This window comes from Hyperolius riggenbachi, chromosome 3 (genome assembly GCF_040937935.1).
Source record: "Hyperolius riggenbachi isolate aHypRig1 chromosome 3, aHypRig1.pri, whole genome shotgun sequence".
In the NCBI taxonomy this organism is placed as follows: domain Eukaryota; kingdom Metazoa; phylum Chordata; class Amphibia; order Anura; family Hyperoliidae; genus Hyperolius; species Hyperolius riggenbachi.
In genome coordinates this window covers 160313213-160331332 of record NC_090648.1, presented here as the reverse complement: position 1 = coordinate 160331332, position 18120 = coordinate 160313213, and the positions used below count along the sequence as shown (strand labels likewise).

General features: G+C 42.4%; 1 protein-coding gene across 8 annotated transcripts in view; it reads right to left on the bottom strand.

The window, feature by feature from the left end:
• AKAP13 (A-kinase anchoring protein 13) overlaps positions 1 to 18120 on the bottom strand; it is a 384453-nt gene that overhangs the window by 43138 nt on the left and 323195 nt on the right. For all 8 annotated transcript variants that reach the window (XR_011030254.1, XR_011030251.1, XR_011030255.1 and 5 more), the window contains 2 exons: positions 5300 to 5367; positions 457 to 520 (listed from right to left, as the gene is read on the bottom strand). Coding sequence is in view for 1 of the 8 variants with exons in the window: in XM_068275158.1 (XP_068131259.1) it covers positions 457 to 520; positions 5300 to 5367 (132 nt within the window). In the remaining 7 variants the exon portion in view is untranslated. The remainder of the gene's footprint in view (positions 1 to 456; positions 521 to 5299; positions 5368 to 18120) is intronic.

Sequence of the window (18120 nt, the reverse complement as noted above, 5' to 3'; positions counted from 1 at the left end):
CACTCTGGTGAGATCGCCGTCAGTGATCTCACTACCGACTTACAGAACCACCTGGAGGACGGAGGGAAAATTGCAACGCTGGAGCCCAGGGAGGTGAGTGAGTGCTGGGGCTGCTGCTGGATTTCTGGCTGCATGATTTTTTCCTGGTTTTAGGGTCTAAAACATTCGGAAAAGACCCTAAAATCTGAAAATAATCATACCGCCAGGGAGGTTGATCATTATTCCTCACAATGTCCTACATATTGTATTCATTACTAAGGACATCAGACTTCTATAGTCTGCTGTGTTGCTTTTAGCTTTGCTCAGATTAATAAGGTAAGTATGCCATGTATTCCTTCCAATTTGATGTGTCCTTTTTGAGAATTTTGCGATGATGTAAACATCCTCCCGAAACAAAAATTAAAACTTTACCTGGAGTCCTTATATTCCAATCCTGTCAGAATAAACAGCACTCACCTTTATTCCTCATGACAACTGTAGGTAATGAGGAGGAATCATTAGGCTGCAGAACTTTCTGTGGCTGAAAGACAATAATTACTGTATTAGTATTGTGTAGTAGAAATATTGCAGTTATAAAACAAGTCACTATGCTACTCCTGTTTTAATATATACTGAGCAGTGATTGAATCATTAGCAATGATGACCATTTAGACAAAGACATTAAAATAACTTTTATATTGCTCTTTTCCCCTGGCCGAACTCAAAGCTCTCTCTTGAGTTGCAGCCACTATGGTGTGCTCTGTAGGTAGTAGCAGTGTTCGGGAGTCTAGTCCAAGGACTCCTTACTGAATAAGCAGAGCCCTTAATTACACTATCCAGCCACCATTTAGATTCAAATTGTTAGCAAGTGGCCAAAATATTTTATGTATACATGAATTACTGACTATAGTCTTGTCTTAAAGAAAATCTTTAATGAAAAAAACTCCCCTGGGTGGTACTCACCTCGGGTGGGGGAAGCCTCCGGATCCTATTGAGGATATTTTCGCCTATCTCCGTCAGAAGAGCCACAACAGCGCCCCCGCTGGAGCCCGAAAAGGTAAATATTGCACCGTGGGACACAGGACGATGGGGGAAGCCTCAATAGGGTCCAGAGGCTTCCCCCTACTGAAGTGAGTACCCCCCAGGGGAACTTTTTTCAGTACAGGTTTTTTTTAAGATACAAGACTGTCAGGCCCACATCACACTACTACCTAGAAATTTGAAGGATCGAGCAGCGGACACAAGACTGATTGATCGATTCACATTGCTCTATGCCATTTGAGTCCATTGAGGAAATATCTAACCTGCAAACATTTTTTTATACAGCAGACTGTTAGCCATGGAGTACAAACCAACCTTACTAGTAGTACAGTACTTCTGTCAATAAGGATGCAGTACTGCTCTGGCTAATGTGAACCCAGCATCACTCTTATTTACAGTAAGGCCTGGTTCACAGATAAATCTGCACATTTCAGGTCCAGTGCTGTTCAGTCCTGTCAGTTACCCATCAATTTTCCATTAAGTTTACTTGACTGGACTGGGAATGTACAGTTTTTATGTGCACATACAAAACTGATGCCAACTGTCAAAACATGACAGGACACATTTTATGTGTGAACCAAGCATAAAGCGGTCTCCTAGCTAGCCCAAGATCCCATACTCCTTTTATAAATTGCTGACAGAATCTACACCAAGATAAGGAGTGTGGAGGGAAAATTTTCAGAGAGGGGGCGAGAAGCAGTAGGACATATTAGAAATACATTTTTAAAATGAGATCAGCAAACAGTGTGGTTAGTTATGAGTACATCACAGAACCGCAGCTACAGAATTACACGCCCTGGAAAAGAAGGTCAATATGTTATAACAGGGCAAAATGTAAAAACTGCAAGTTTATTGCATTCACTACGAGGGCCCTGTTTTTATGAACTTTAACACCACTAGGGTAATAAGCACACTAACAGTCTCACTGCACTATGAACAAGACAACATTGATGTAGCCTGCTAATAGCTTTAATGTTACCAAAAGTAGTGTGTGGATCTGGGTGTTCCTGGGTGTTAATCTCTGCAGACAGACTAACATTTACTTTATTTCACTCGGTTACCACCGACACTATTTTCTGCAGCACTTAATGGATCAGTTGAGTTTTAAGAGCACACAATATCTAGCAGTGGATGCCAAAACCAAATCTGGGTTTCATTCAGCCTCCCTCCTTTTCATAATAAAAAACCCTTACTCAGAGTAGAGGATTTAAAGGAAACATCTAAATAAATGAGTCGTGCTAAACACAGCAGTAAATAGCCATGTGTAGGCTATGGACGTCTACTTGCACCGAAAATAAGACCTACCCTGAAAATAAGCCCTAGCTGAATTTTGAGCATGCTTGAAATATAAGCCCTGCGAAGAAAATAAGTCCTAGCGGAAGTTAAAGAGGGGGAAGAGGCGTCAAGCAAGCGAGGACACAGCCGTGCAGTGCAATTCGGGCACCAGTGTGGTCCTCCCAGCACTCAGCAAGGTTATCAGCTGTGAGCAGGGATGACAGGGCAGGTGCCTGATCAGTGTACAGGTACATATTTCCAGCTTTCAAACTGCAACCTGAAGCATCCAACGAAAGCTGAAAAGAAGCAACATGTCCTCATTCTGATACAGCATCTATTGTCTGCCACACTGTATATGTACTGATAGACAGGGCTGTTTAGAAGGCTGTCTTCTGAAAGCATGCAGACTTCATGTGAGCACCAGGGTGTGGCTGATGTGTTATGTGAAAGAAGTGTACACTGCCTCAAGACATCAGCCTTCTGACAGCCTACATGCTTGCTCCCTGCATGTCTCCTAGGTTTAGTTTATTTTAGCCAGAAAAGGGTATTCAATACCTATACAACATACAGACAGACGGTTGCCTGTGATTGTCCTCTGTGTTTAAGGCTAGAGATCCAACGCATCGTAACTGAGATGTATGGAAGTGTCCCTATCACAACGTTTACCATCGTTTAGCCAAGTGCCTTGGTCAACTGAGTTTTCCTGGACGCTACATGCAGCTTCTGGAGACGGCTGCATTTACCGTTACATTGTACTCCCCTACAGCTCCAAACGTGACGACAAACCACATCATACATTTTTCTGGGCAGCAGCAAAAAAGTGTCTCAGCAGGACAACGTGAGCTACCGGGAGCCTTCTGGCTGAACCAGCGCTTGAATGTAAATTTTTCCTTTTGTTAATCGATAAGCGTGATTTTATTAACCATAAACTATGAATAGAGTGCTGTAACCGTATACATTTTATCCGTATATTTTTAACAGCAGAAAAATGTAGTTTAGATAAAATTCCTAGGCTGTGAGTCTATGTTGCTTGCATACTTGCTGCAAAGGGGAGTGGCCTGAGAAAGCTGTGAGAGCAGCAGAACTGTCAACTGATTTCTCCTCTTGGCTTTCTGAATGGCCAATGCTACTGCAGGAAATATGAGTTGCTTTTCCTCAGTAAAAGATAAGGGTCAGTTTTTGGCAACTATTACATAACTGTCTGATTAACAAACAGCATGAAAAAAAATGCAAATGGATTATAACAGAATATTTGCATTTAAAAAAAAAAAATCTGGAAATTAAAAGCCAAGCAATGAACTAGTTAAAAATCCTAAACTTCTATCTTGAGCGCAGTAGTAAGAGTTTCAAGAGTTTGGGCCCCACTACTGAATGAAAGCCAAGCAGATATCTCTCATTAGCAACCAGTCAGAACTTAAATGTATCCAAAATCCAATTCAAAATGTTTAGAACTTCAAAAAGATTTGAACCACTTCAATGTTCTTTACAAGGATTTGAACCACTTCAGTGTTCTTTACTTCCCGAGCTGGCAGGAAATGAAATACGGTAAGCCTGTTCAGGGACAAATATGGTACAGGTAGTTCCCGATTTACGAACGCCCGACTTACAAACGACCCGCCGATACAAACGGCATGGATTCTGCGTTTCCATGGGAACAAGTAAAATAAAAATCTAAATTGGACTTGTAGTTTTTGAGAAAATCGATTTAAAGAACGACGACAACACAGAGGATGTACAGAGGACAGAGATTGCATAGTGTTCTGACTTAACCACTTGCCGACCAGGGGTGATTTGCCTGATCTGTGCTGCGTGGGCTCTCCAGCCCGCAGCACAGATCAGTATTATGCCAGGGCGATCAGACTTCCCCCCCCTTTTTTCCCCACTAGGGGGATGCCCTGCTGGGGGGGTCTGATCGCCGCCAGCTTGCTGCGCTTTGCGGGGGGGGGGGGCTCTTCAAAGCCCCCCTCCGCATCATTTTCTGTGCTCCCTCCCTCTCTACCTCTCCCTCCCTGGGCTGCGCAGGACAGATATCCGTCCTGCGCATTGAAGGATAGGCTTCAGCCTATCATATGCCGGCGATCCCCAGCCAATCAGAGGCCGTGGATCGCCGATCTGCCTTACGGCGCTGCTGCGCAGCAGCGCCGTATGATGTAAACAGCGGGGATTTCTTCCCCGCGTGTTTACATTTTGCCGGCGAGCCGCGATCGGCGGCTCTCCGGCTGTTCACGGAGACACATGGTTCGAGCAGCCGTTTCCATGGAAACCCGCAGACGACCAGTTTACGCCAATCGGCGTTAGCTGGTCATCAAGAGGTTAAGAACAGATTCAGGTTAAGAAGGAACCTACAGTCCCCATCTCGTTCGTTAACTGGGGACTACCTGTATTACAAAAACATTTTTGTTTAGTGTAGAAACATTAAAGACTACAAGTCTTTATGAAGTAGAACCAATAATACAGTAATTAAATAATACAGTAATAAAAATAATACAGTAATTAATGAACAACATCTGATGCAGTTCTGTGTGCAGAAAAGCACCTCAAAACACAAAGTGCATCCAGCTGAAATTAGATCTTGAGTGGTCACCAGGAGAGAAAGTGTACCAAACATGGCTAAAGACAGTAGTAACGACCTTACACAAGTCCTAACATTTCCCACTCTTATCCAGAACTAAGCAAATTGTAAATCATGTTTCACAGTCCATTAAAGAGAAATGTTAATTTGCTTGCGGACGTGAGGAAACTAAACTCAGCTATTTCTACAGAATATTGTATCATAGCATTCTAGAGCACTCTGTAGCAAGAAATGCATTGCATACACAGCTGTGTCTACACTTTCCCCATGCTACTGGGCATATTTTAAAAGATGTTATGTAGAGCAATAAAGATTTGTTTAAAAAATTGAACTATTTTTAAATCCATATCTCATTAATAACTGCTCTGTTGCTCACAGAACACTCAATCTGGTGCCCTTTTGCACAAGTCTGAACAAAATCGCCAAACTTACCTTCATCTTGACTTTTGCACAGGGAGCAAAATTCTCTCTGCAGCCTTTATGAACAATTGAATTGCAACCTGGGAAAGGGAAAAACAAGCAAGATATCAGCTATGTATTCCACAATGCATTATTTACTCACAAACATCCATTTCATAAAAGCAGCAGTAATGACACCTCTCATGTCTTGCTCTCTCTGTGCTGGCCTGACTGACTGAAGTTACACACTTGCTGATTACTTTGTATTATTCTGCCTTGTTGCTTTGGATTCAGAGTGCATTTAACCTTTCCTTCCCCAAATTGTCGTCATCATCCAACATTTTAAATGCTGAAATATCTGAGTACCACCTGTGTTATAAAGAAACACGAGATGTAGTCCGACTTCAGTGTGAAGACATATTTGTCAAAAGTTATTTATCAGTATTGCCCAAACTTTTTAGGCCAAGGGCCATATTGCCATTCTTGAGAGTGCTAGGAGCCTAAATAGTGAAATTAAACACTAGTTTTGCCGATTGCCATTAAGTACACTATGCCTGTGACCTTTTGCCAAAACATTTCCATGGGAAATGACCCAAATATCAAGTGCATTAAGCACAGTGGCAGCTGCTATTCAGTGCCAGTTACTGTTGCTGGTCCCTGCATGTGGCACCGCAGCTATTGCATGCAGGCTGTATGAATTAACGACTATAGAGAGCTTTGGGGGCCAACAGAAATGGCTCGACAGGCCATATTTGGCCCCAGGGCCTGACCTAAATCAGCTCTAGGACATGGCGGACAGGTGAGCGGTTAGGGAGGGACCCCTGTGGGAGGAATGCCTGCACGGGGCGGTCCTGCTAGCGACGCAATCTTGCGATGGCGTCCAACTGAAGCCTCCCACCTGAATGCTAATGGCTGCTAGATGTGGTATGGCAGGTAAAGGGTGTATGACAGTGCATCCTGATTGGCTGACGAGCACCTGCTGACCAATTTCAAATGTAGCTGGATGCATGTACTGCTGTGTTCTATTGCTCGTGTGTGTTGGATTTAGCATTCAGTATGGAGGCAGTGTTGGTGGGTTTTCTGGATGTGAGAGGTCCAGAGCCTGGGTGTGAGAGGTCCAGGCCCACCTGCACTCCCCTCCAGGTATCGCGTGTTGGCCTTGGGGCCCCGGCCAGTGAGAGGGGCCCGGGGCCCCTGGCCATCATGTGAACCAATCGTGTGTTTTTAAACGTTTTCTTTCAGCTCTAGGACATGGCGGACAGGTGAGCGGTTAGGGAGGGACCCCTGTGGGAGGAATGCCTGCACGGGGCGGTCCTGCTAGCGACGCAATCTTGCGATGGCGTCCAACTGAAGCCTCCCACCTGAATGCTAATGGCTGCTAGATGTGGCATGGCAGGTAAAGGGTGTATGACAGTGCATCCTGATTGGCTGACGAGCACCTGCTGACCAATTTCAAATGTAGCTGGATGCATGTACTGCTGTGTTCTATTGCTCGTGTGTGTTGGAGCTAAATCAACTTTTGTTGGTTTGACAAACAGGTCTTCTGAACAAGCTGTCTACAATTTCAGCAGTACCTACAGGGTACCTACAGCAGTACCTACAGTACCTACATTAAGGAATTCTTTAACAAGTGTACACTTTGGCTTAGCTTCCAGTCCAAGGTGACTAGCATCCAGCTATAGGCAAACGCCATCAATTAGCACTTTGCCCATCCCAAAATGTCCACCAAAACTCATAAACAGACATTTTAGTGGCAGAGTTATTTTATTGGCTAAGTTAACTCTTACCAACCCTTCACAGTTGCTCAGTTACCAGACAATAACAGATGGAATGGATAACAGTAGGTAAAAGTTCAATATACAGGTATAAAGCTCTGTTCCATTTTCGCTAGCATTTTCAGCAGCACTGAATCTGGAGGGATGCGGTCATCCATAGTTATCAGGAACAAACATTTCATCTAATTTGTCTGTTGGCTTATTTATTGGGTGCCCTAATTAATAATCAGATTTTTCCCTGCTGCCCAGCTCACATAAGGCATTGGAACATTTTTTGCTAAACTTGACCTCAGACTACAGGAAGCAGCTGTGAGTTCTGGGACTGGAACCTATCAGCAACACACAGATTTTCAAAGAATTCATGCAGAAATCAAATTAAAATCTGTGTGTAGTGTGTGCAGGGAAATAAAGCATATATCCCTCTCTGATTATATAATGACCGGACAGCGGTCTATCTGCTGGCCATATCGACCAGTGTATGGCCATCTTTAAGCATAGAGCCAAGAATATCTTGTTCTAGGCCCGATGTACTTAGAGTTATGATTACAAGTTAATATGAGGAAAAACAGCCTATTGCATAATGTGTACTGTGACCTACCGCTACATTCCAAACATTGCTGGCAGCACAACATCAGACACTACAATATACCGTACTCTGTCAGAGGAAATAAAAATACAAACTTTCTGTTGGTGACATTAGATACGTGCGAGTTCTCAGTGCTCAGAGAGCTGATTTGGCTCCAGAAACAGAGCAAAATGCGACATACAGATAAATAAGTAAACTGGGTGGTGCTTGGTAAAAAGTGGCTTTAAGGCAGTTGAATTTTGCTGCTAATCAGATCAATCTGCTATTAGTGGTCTTCTTCAAAGGAAAGCAGTACTAAGGCTGCAATCTCAGTAGAACATCACTCCGTGTCTTGCCTCCCTACTCATCTGCTACCTGTACACTTATAAAGTACAGTTATCAAAAGCACCCTCCCCAGGCCCCGATACATGCACCCACCTTATTCACACCTGCAGACACTGGGTCTATGTGATACACAAAAAGCCAGGTAGGTATCCCTGTCTCCACTCCACTGCCCCTACACTTAAAAGAAAAGTGGGGTCATTGGTTTTCTACTAATCAGAACTACCTACCAGCTGGAGGGAGCAGAGGTGCTGATAAGAAACTTCTGGCTCTGTAGATCACATGACCACCAATGCCTGTGGGTACCAATAAAGGATAAGGTCTGAGGGTTTTCAGGCAGCTGAGGGGGGCATTTTGGAATAAAGTACCTTGTAAGTTATGTTATCTTACATGGACTTAGGTGTATAGACACTACCAGTTTCATTGCGTTAAAAAGCAACTGCCAATTATCGGGGGGGGGGGGGGGGGGGGGGTGTTCAAGTAGTATTGTGAAAATACATTCTGCAGGTAAAACACTACCAGAACCCAGAATGTGGCTCAGCAAAGGTTGCTCTTCCTGTGACAACTGAAAAATGTGGAATACCAGAGGGGCTGCTGACCAACTTCTACACTGCCAATACTGCAATCTATCCTCTGTGCCTCCATTATCATCTGGTAACCACAACCGACAGGCACAAACTTCAAAGAGTAATAAACCATACAAAGAGGATTATTGGGTCACCCATGCAATCATTGGACCTACTCCACACATCTAGGGTGAGGTCCAGGGCCAACAGGATAACCTACCACACTCCCAACCTGGCAGTCGTTACTTCACCCCTTCTATCATAAGGTCGCCAATACAGAATCATCCCGACCAAAACCTCCAGGCACAGGAACACCTTCTTTCCCCAGGCAGATCTCCTCCTCCTGCTAACCTTTGCATTACAGAACCTAGACCACATGACTATGTCTGTCTATACATCTTGGTTGATTACCGTCTGCAAAATGTGTCAACTGTCTGCTAATTGCATTATTGCCAATGCCGTAAATAATTCCGGGTGCGACATCTGTCATAGTTTGTGAATAAATCTGATTCCTCACACTACAGGTTCCCCTTTTATCATTTGTAAAATACTGAGCCAGAACACTTAATATATTCTGAAGTCACTGGCTGTATGCTTGCGGTTAAAATCAATGAAGGCAAGGAATCAAGTTGGCAATAAAGCTTTCATTCACACTATACGCGCTGCAATGCACATTTCGGCTGCACGTATAGTATGCGATCAGCAAGAACATCAGACGTACATAGAGAGCACATGCTATCGCACTGCTGCACGCATTTTTGCCAAAGTGCATTTCTGATCCTATTCAGTGTAATGAATTGGATCAGCAGCGCAATGCACGGCAATGCGGATGGCGTGCAATCGGGTGCGCTTGCATCCCTAACGCACGGCCATACAACGCAGTGCTTTCGGGAAGCAAGTGCACCTCGTCTAATGCCATCCGCATTGCCTAATGTGAACGCAGCAACTAAGGCAGAATATAGATTTTTCTTTCTGAAGTGCTAATCATGAAGTTCTGAAGGTCCTGAAGTGGTTAATAATGGGGACAGCAATGGTAGACTCTGTGGTATTGTAACTTCGAGTGCTTTTTCATGAGACCTGACAAAATACAGTGATGTTGACTACCCAAGGTAACAAAACACTAGTTTTTTTTATCAGCCTACAAGAGATAAAGGGATGTATAAACTGCTTTGAAAAAAGTGCACTCCCCTAAATATTTTCAATGAAGAATGGTTAGGCAAAAAACAAAAACAAATGACGAACAAAGGCTAGGTTGAGTGGCATGTTTGTTATAGTTTATTTTTGACCAATTTAGGCAAATCAGACAGCAGGCTGCACTGTATTCTATACACATACACACAATTTTTGTTGCCCAAGTTCTTCCAAAGACATTAGATTTCCAGTCAATGTGACATTAGAGATTAGTCATGTTGGATAATTAATGACAGATTCCTAATTCTCACCCTACTATAGTCCTCACAGTGTCACACTTCATGCTCTCCCACCCTTTCTATAAAACATAACAGGCAGCTGAATGTGTGTTTATAAAACCGAGTGTTCCTAGAATGATTTGGTTTAGTGACAATGGCTGAAAGTGTGTAACAAGCTTAAAGTGGACCAAACTCTTGCACAGCACACAATGAAAAGCCTTTATTCCACATACAGTTGCTGAAGAAATTCACTGCTCTGTGTTTTTTTTTTTTGAGGATTTACATACTTTAAGGGTTTTTCCCTATAGAGGTCAAGTCATCATGCTATGGCTCATCTTTCAGAGCAGAGAGCAATGTTCTCCCCAGGCTCATTTAGCCGGGTGCTCCACCTGGCTAGTTTTGGTGAGCACCCGGCTGTTATCAGTTCACCTCCTCCTGTGCTGTACGCAGAGTTGTGCACAGAAGCACCGGTCCGGCATTCTCTCATCTCGCCCCACCCAGCTACTTTTTCAAGGGAACTTGCTGTGTTGTAAGGAGAATCACATGGTCAACTAATGGGCTACTTCAACCAACTAAGGAGCAAGGGGTGAGAACTTTTCCTTCAGAAATGCAAAGCTCATTGATTAGTCTCTTTTTAATACATACGCTGGAGATACCTCCTCTACAAACATCTAGCAGCTTGCTCAAAAGCATAGGCTGGATTTGGTCCTTCCATATCTCCCACTCAAGGCCTTGAATGAATGTGACTCAATCCTGGTAATATAGGTGGTGAATAGTGGCCCATCAGGTGAACATAAACTGGCAGCCTACTGTGCAATCCGTGCTTGTGATTTTTATACGTTGCAATTTTTATAGACCGTTTTTCAGTAACATTAACCGATAATGAAATGCTACTTATTTTCAAAGCAGGGATGTAAATAAGAGCCATCCATATATTTATAGCAGTTATTACAGCCTGCTAGACAGCACTAGATAACTCTGTAATGCATCAAATGTCATTATGTCTCCACAATGGCTATTAGCTGGATACTTACTGATATTCCCTCAGGCCTTTATAGGACATATAAACACAAACCATGACCGTCTGCTGAGGATACACTTTTGTATTTGTAGAGGTAACACCCAGCACAGGTTACTGAATGTACACAGGCAACATATGTCATGGTGTAAATAGGCTGTCACTAAAAATTAAATGTGATATATTCTTATTGCTGTCTGCTATTTAGTCACAGTTTTCTGAGCAAATGTGCCACCTAATAGTCATAGAATAATAAATAGCTTTATGATTTCTCTTCCAGCGCTTTCAGTCTATGTGGCAGGTTTAAGCTAGCGTCACACAACAATCTGATTGTTCAGTAGCATGATCAAAGTGATCATGCAGTAAATAAGCAGGGTTGTTCCATTTATTTTTGCTCCAAAAGATGCCTTGGAGCTTATTTTCGGGGGATAGCTTGTTTTTTTCCATGAACAACATTTTTTGGACAAAAGTAAATAAAACATTTACAACACATTCTGGACCATCATCACAACACACCAAACCCGTAGTTCCATCATGAATGTCTTGAATATAATTCTGCCTTCAGTGTTGCTTTATAGAAGGAGGGCTTTTCTGTCTCTTTTAGCCCCTTACACTTTCCTAGTGGTTCTGGGTCACTATGAGCTATCTGGGTCTTGTGGGGTGTTTTGAGTGCAATTCTTTTGGGGGGGCGTCTGCTTTCTTTGGTGAAGGATTCTATTGCCAATTGACTTTACTATTTAAATGTATTAAGTAGCTTCCTGGACTATTTAAATTGACTTTTGATGAATTGTAACTAGGGTTTATGTTTTAAGCAGGGCTTATATTTCGAACATCCTTAAAAATCATGTCAGTGCATCTTTTCAGAGAAACATTTTTTATCAATGGCAAACTATCACTTTCTTTATGGTTTCTGTTCAGAAATATGTGGGAAAATTTTATACAATGACTGTCACAAATACAAACTGATCACAATTCTCAATTGGATTAGCAATGCAACAAAGGGGCCAGATTAAAATGAGTTCAAGGGAAATTTTGGCAAAACTGCAGCTAGCTAGACTCCTTGATTGGAGCATCATAAATCTGTCACACTTTCTTCTCCCAGAGCTTACTCGTTTAATGCCAATAACAAGAAAGAGGCGGCACACCACTGGCTGCAAAAGATGCTTTGTGGAATACACTGACACTGTGTATATGTTCCACAATACAAAGCATCTTTTGCAGCCAGTGATGTGCCGCCTCTCGTTATTTATATTCACCGAGGTCGTGCAAGCAATCTGACCAAGGCCTGGCACCGGCATCATCCCTGGTAAAAGTACCTGGGACACTCTCCTTGAATATTTATATGCAGCTTTCCCATTTAATGTCCTGACCTGGGCTATAATAATCCAGCATAGAAGCCTGGGTAGATGGACTATAGGACAACAATTACGGCTTACGGGAAGTTTTCAGGCCTGGGGTAGAGCCATACTGATATTTACCTTGAGGTGGCCCTGTGTTCAACAGAGTGGGAGACTATGTCACATTTGACAACTCCCAACTGGGTAACCTCCTAATATATAGCAAATAAACAGTACAACCAAAGTGGAACAATCACAGCCCCAAAAAAATAACTATGCACTTTACAAAGGAGAAATACTACAAAGTGTCCAAAATACAACTTCTCTTCCACCACACGCAATAAAAAAAGCCATGTATTCTGCTAATAGGAACAAGAAGCCCTGATCAATAAAACAAGAAAAAAGTTGCAGTACTTAACAATGCAATGAAGTGATTCAAGACTACTTTTAAAACGCTCTATAGTAATACATTTTTGAAGGGGGAAAAGTGTGTGTGTGTGTGTGTGTGTGTGTGTGTGTGGGGGGGGGGGGGGGGGGGGTCTGAATCTTCCTGCTGGAGAGACAATCTCATTTCTGAGAACTGTCATGGTTATAATGCTGCCAAAAATACAGCCTTGGCCAAGGTTTCTATTTTTATAAAGAACTTCAGATTTATGTTAAACATTTCTGGGTGTCCCTTTAATATAACTGCCAGTATTGTATGATGTTGTTGTAAGAGACAGTCACGTGACTTTGTTGCAACACAGACCTTCAAGCTGCACAGTTCCTTCCCTTCTGTCTCCTCCCACTCACATCTGATTCATCATACCTTCTGTACAAACAAGGCAAAACTACACGATTTCCACATCACATTATACTTTTTGTATTCTAGTTTGTAGCTAATAAACTCTGATCTTCTGGGTGAAGCCATCTTCTTTTTGGTGAACTGACAGATTATAAGACTAACGAAAAAAGGCTTGTGGTATCAGTCTGACTTCAGCAGACCTTCTGTTCCCCTTTACTAGTATAAGGGCCTGAGGCCACTGATGCAGTTGTATCCGGTTTTCAGTTACACATCAATGTTACAGATGCAGAAAAGCAGACAAAAGCAGACACAACTGCATTAGTGGGCTCAGGCCCTAAGAAACTCGTGTCAAACTGAATGTGAAACGAAAGCAGAGGATATAAGAAGCTTGTGTCCAGTAGCCCTCATTGTATAGCACTTCACTGAGTTATAGTACAAACCTTCCTTACCCATTATATCCCCTAATATTTGTGTGGGGAAGAAAGGAGTGGGGGTTGGGAAATTAAAATTTCATTTTATTTTTCAATTTAAATTAATTTGATTACCTACACCTAAATATTATCTAGATCAGACATTCTCAACTAGGTAGGGTTCCATGGCACTATGCCACTTCTGCGGGACTAAATAGTCCAGTTTCCCGCATTTTAGTGCATTAAAATAGTCCCACTGTGGTTCATGCGACCAGTGGATTAATCCAATCCGTAGCTCATCACCAAGCCCTCTTTTTGGGCTATTTATGCAACTTCCGTTACATTTGAACAAGGTAGCAGCAGCACAAGAGGAGAAGAGTGAGAGGACAACACAGAGCTCAGAGGAGAAGAAGATGGTGACGAGACAGTGCAAAGGCCAGAGGAGGAGTCCGATGACTAGGCAGCAGGAGAGAGACTGCTTAGAGGCCCAAGAGAAGGAGAGGTGAAAAAGCATGAGACAGAGAAGACCGAGGAAAATCCAGAGGGTGGTGAGTATGTTTATCCCCCACCCCACTGAGCACCAGTGCAATCTGAAGATGGTTTGCGGCGTGGGTTTCAAAAGATCATGCACATAGCCCACAAGTCTGTTGGGGTACTGGCTTTACTGCATATATGTGAGGGTAACTGCTGCTTTTCATACGTGGGTGGTGATTGCAGCTTTCATATGTGGCGATGACTGCTGGATTTTTAGTCCTATTCAGGGCCGAATTTACCATAAGGCCTACAGACGCTTGATGATAGAAAGGCGGCTCACTCCCCTTCCGGAGAGTTTCCCTCTTTCCCTGTGCAGAGTCTTGAGCAGAGCGTAAAAGAGTTCACTCATCCAGCTCTCGGCATTCCACGGATGAGATCTCCCTTCAGTTGGGGGCACTGTACATTAATACCGAGGGTACCTCAGGCTACCTAATGCTAAAAGACACAGCCAGCACACTTGCGGTTCGGAGGGGGTTTGTGGGTTCATGGAGACCGCAGTCTAGGGTGCCAGGATATTTGTGCCTATAAGCTCCTGTGACGTAAATCCGGGCCTGGTCCTATTGTTAACCAAGTGGTGTATAATATTAGTTATCGTAGGTAGAAGGGAAAACATCAAAAAAGTGGTGCAATTTTATTTTGTAATTTTTATGTAGGGGTTCCCTGAAATCCCCCAAAAATTGTAGAGGTTCTTCAACTCTAAAAAGGTTGAGAAAGGCTGATCTAGATTGATGGAGCTGAAGGAGGTGACAAAAATCATGTCAAGAGGAAAAGTAAAACGTGTCCAAAAATAATGTGGGCGATTCTGGACTAGCCTTAGCAGAAAACACCAGACTGTCAGCATTTATAACAGCACTAGAATAAGTAGAGCTTCCTCTTCACAAAATGTAACAAAAATATTGCTGTAATGTGATTTTGCTTAGCAACATGACTGATGGCATTAGCTAAGCGGTTTCTGAAGACACACTTCAATGTTTAAATAAAGCCACAAGCTGGCCTGCTCTAAATTCTGGCCTCCAAACCTCTGCAGCAGTGACACTCTACTCAGTCAAGTGATCATAGATTAAATGGGTACAATCTACCCTTTATACAGCAAACAAACAGTGTATACAGTATACTGTACAGTGAACTGAAAATAAACGGATGAGGTAAAGAATTATATCTATTCTCCTAAAATTATTTTTTAAAAATCTTACAGTTTTATTATGGGGTTTAAAGCTAAAACAAAAAAGGTTTAATGTCTCCGTTGAACGACAGTCTTTCACACAGTCTGACACAGTTCAGAGCCACAGTCTATGGACTAGTAACCTTTTCTTATCTATTCCCTGCACTCAGAAACTGTTCTCTGGCAGGCAAGTTTGAATTTAGTTATGGGTGAAGGGTACATTTTAATCCCACTAGGTACTGACTAGAGAGAAACTGTAACTTGTACACCTGGATGTTTAACCCCTTCAGTGACAAAAATAAACAGCCTAGTTATAAGCAAGAATGGCACAGTACATACACGTTTATCTCCTCATGTCTGTTCAGGTACCCCTTTTAAAGGGAACCTAAACTGAGAGAGTTATGGATGTTTCCTTTTAAACAATACCCGTTGCCTGGCAGTCCTGCTGATCTCTTTAGGTGCAGTAATGGCCGAATCACACACTTGAAACAAGCATGCAGCTAATCCAGTCTGACTTCAGTCAGAGCATCTGATCTGTATGCTTGTTGAGGTGCTGTGGCTAAATGTATTAGAGACACAGGTTCAGCAGGAGAGTCAGGCAACTGGTATTAATTTTAAAAGGAAACATCCATATCCTTCTCAGTTTAGGTTCCCTTTAAGCATACATAAAATGGCTGTTGCTATGCTTGCACACTTGTACGATCAAAAAAGTTTGAGTACTGAATGCAATATTCTTGCTCCTTGCACTAACATAAGTGGAAGAGTAGATACAGGAAGCCACTGTCTAGTGACTAGTGAATTAGGAGCAACTATCAACGATTGCTCTGGGCAGTAGCAATAGAGCACCTGTACATCATGTCTTATGATTAGGTGCAAAGTAAAAACTGGTCCACATATACACACATATAAATAATATTATCTATCTATACATACATAGATACACACACAAACGTATATATCTGTTGGCAGTGTCCATTGCAGATGCATGTCACTCATTTGACTATGACTATGCACTAGCTTACTGAAACACTAAGTGCCCTTTAACGCTGCAATCCAATTTTCCATGTACATGCAAATCAAATTGCAAATGCTATGCGATTTGCTATGCAACCTTACGACCTCCAGTTTGAAAAAAAAAAAAAAACTTCCCACGGTTTCCTATCCCCAGTTAGGAAACAGTCATGCCCACCGATCACAGCTGTAATCATGCCAAAATGTGTGTTCAAAAACATGTTAGAATTGTGATCGCAGAGCAATGTGATTTCGATATTCAGTTTGGAAGGCCCTAATACAGTATTCCAAGCAAAATCGTGGAAAGGAGCATGCTTTGTTCGACGTTTTATAACACAATGCACCAATGACCGTGTAAAAGGGCCTCAAGCTTTGCACGCACCTTAGACCACTGATTATTCCTAATGTTTTCTGGTGACCGCTTACAAGCTATCAAAGTATAGAAAACAATCGCATCAGCCAAGGAACCACCATTAGGGAAACACACGTAGACTTCATACATTTCACCCCAAATGATCACAAAATCATGGTTTCAGGTAACTAAAACTGAATGTGTGTACACAGCTTATGCCAGGAACAAATCTCTATCCCTGGTTATTATTAATTCTGCTGAGAAACGAGCAAAAGTTGTACATTGTTAGCATTCTATAACCCAATCTGCTTGATGCTTTCTCTTACAACTTACCAAATACAAGCAATACAAGGATAAAAACACACTTTTCATAGGCTGAGTAAATTGCTTGTCGAGTCTGTACTGAGCTTATTATACAGCAAAAAAATCACAGTGTCCATAGCAAGCAATTATCTTTCGTTGTTCTTTCTGAAGCATAATGATGAAAGGTTAAATCGGATTTATTGTCATGGGCACAGACTCAATTCACATTACCAATGCTGAACTAATCTGAAAAGCAGAATAAGATAACATCTAATAGAACATAGATGAAGGCTGTCAGAACAACATGCTGTCTAAATGTGAGACATAGTGAGGCATGATCACAACATACCAAACTGGAAAACTAGTCTATAGAACTAAACAATAAGACTACAGAATGTGGAATAACGGCTCCAGAACCTACCTACCTTACAGCACAGCCATTCCTTGCACTGGTGTTTATACTCTGAACTCCCTTTCTTGCTATGTCTTATCTATGGGATGTACATGAATTTGTAGCTTCAGAAAAATGCCTTCTGTGCTATGTCATCGCAGAGTAAGCCAAGCCAGCAGCACTGATAAGGAATAACTTCCTCTTTCATACGCAGCGCCTCTCCAGCACCACGCACATAGCACCTTGTCCCACACTGCTTATTACAACATGCTGCACTTCAGCGTAAACATTTCACTTGACAGGAAACAGGAGCGATTCATTCAAAGATGCAAATGTAACCATTAATCTGGATTAAAAGATAAAGCAGTTAGGCTAAAGAGAAAGTAGAAAGAATACATGGCAGAACCCAAACTATTAAAATCTCCCAGGATATCGCTCATTTGCTAGACTCACCACCTAACCCAGTTTGATTTCACTACCTCAGCTGCCTGGTACCAATCCATTAAGTTCTTGATCGCCTTCCCCAATCAATAAAAACAACTTCTCACTGATACTGCAAGTAAATTTGATTAACTTGATTCAGGGTGTGTCTTAATTCGATGTTTCAATGTAATCTAATGGTCTATACTCAGCTCAAGTTTCCCCGGATTTCTAACACAACTGTCTGGCGCACATTTGACACCTGTACAATGCAAAGCAAGAGCAGCTGAGAGCCTCCACAAGCATCATTTGCATTGTGCAGATCTCAGTGCACTATGCTGCCCTGTGTTATAGCATCCTGACACAGCCACACAGAATGCAGTCACTGCTCTCTGAAAGTAGTGTCAGTGATTTGGAAGTGTTAGTAATGGCCTTTGCCAAGGTTAAAGTGGACCTGAACTCTTGCACAGAAGAG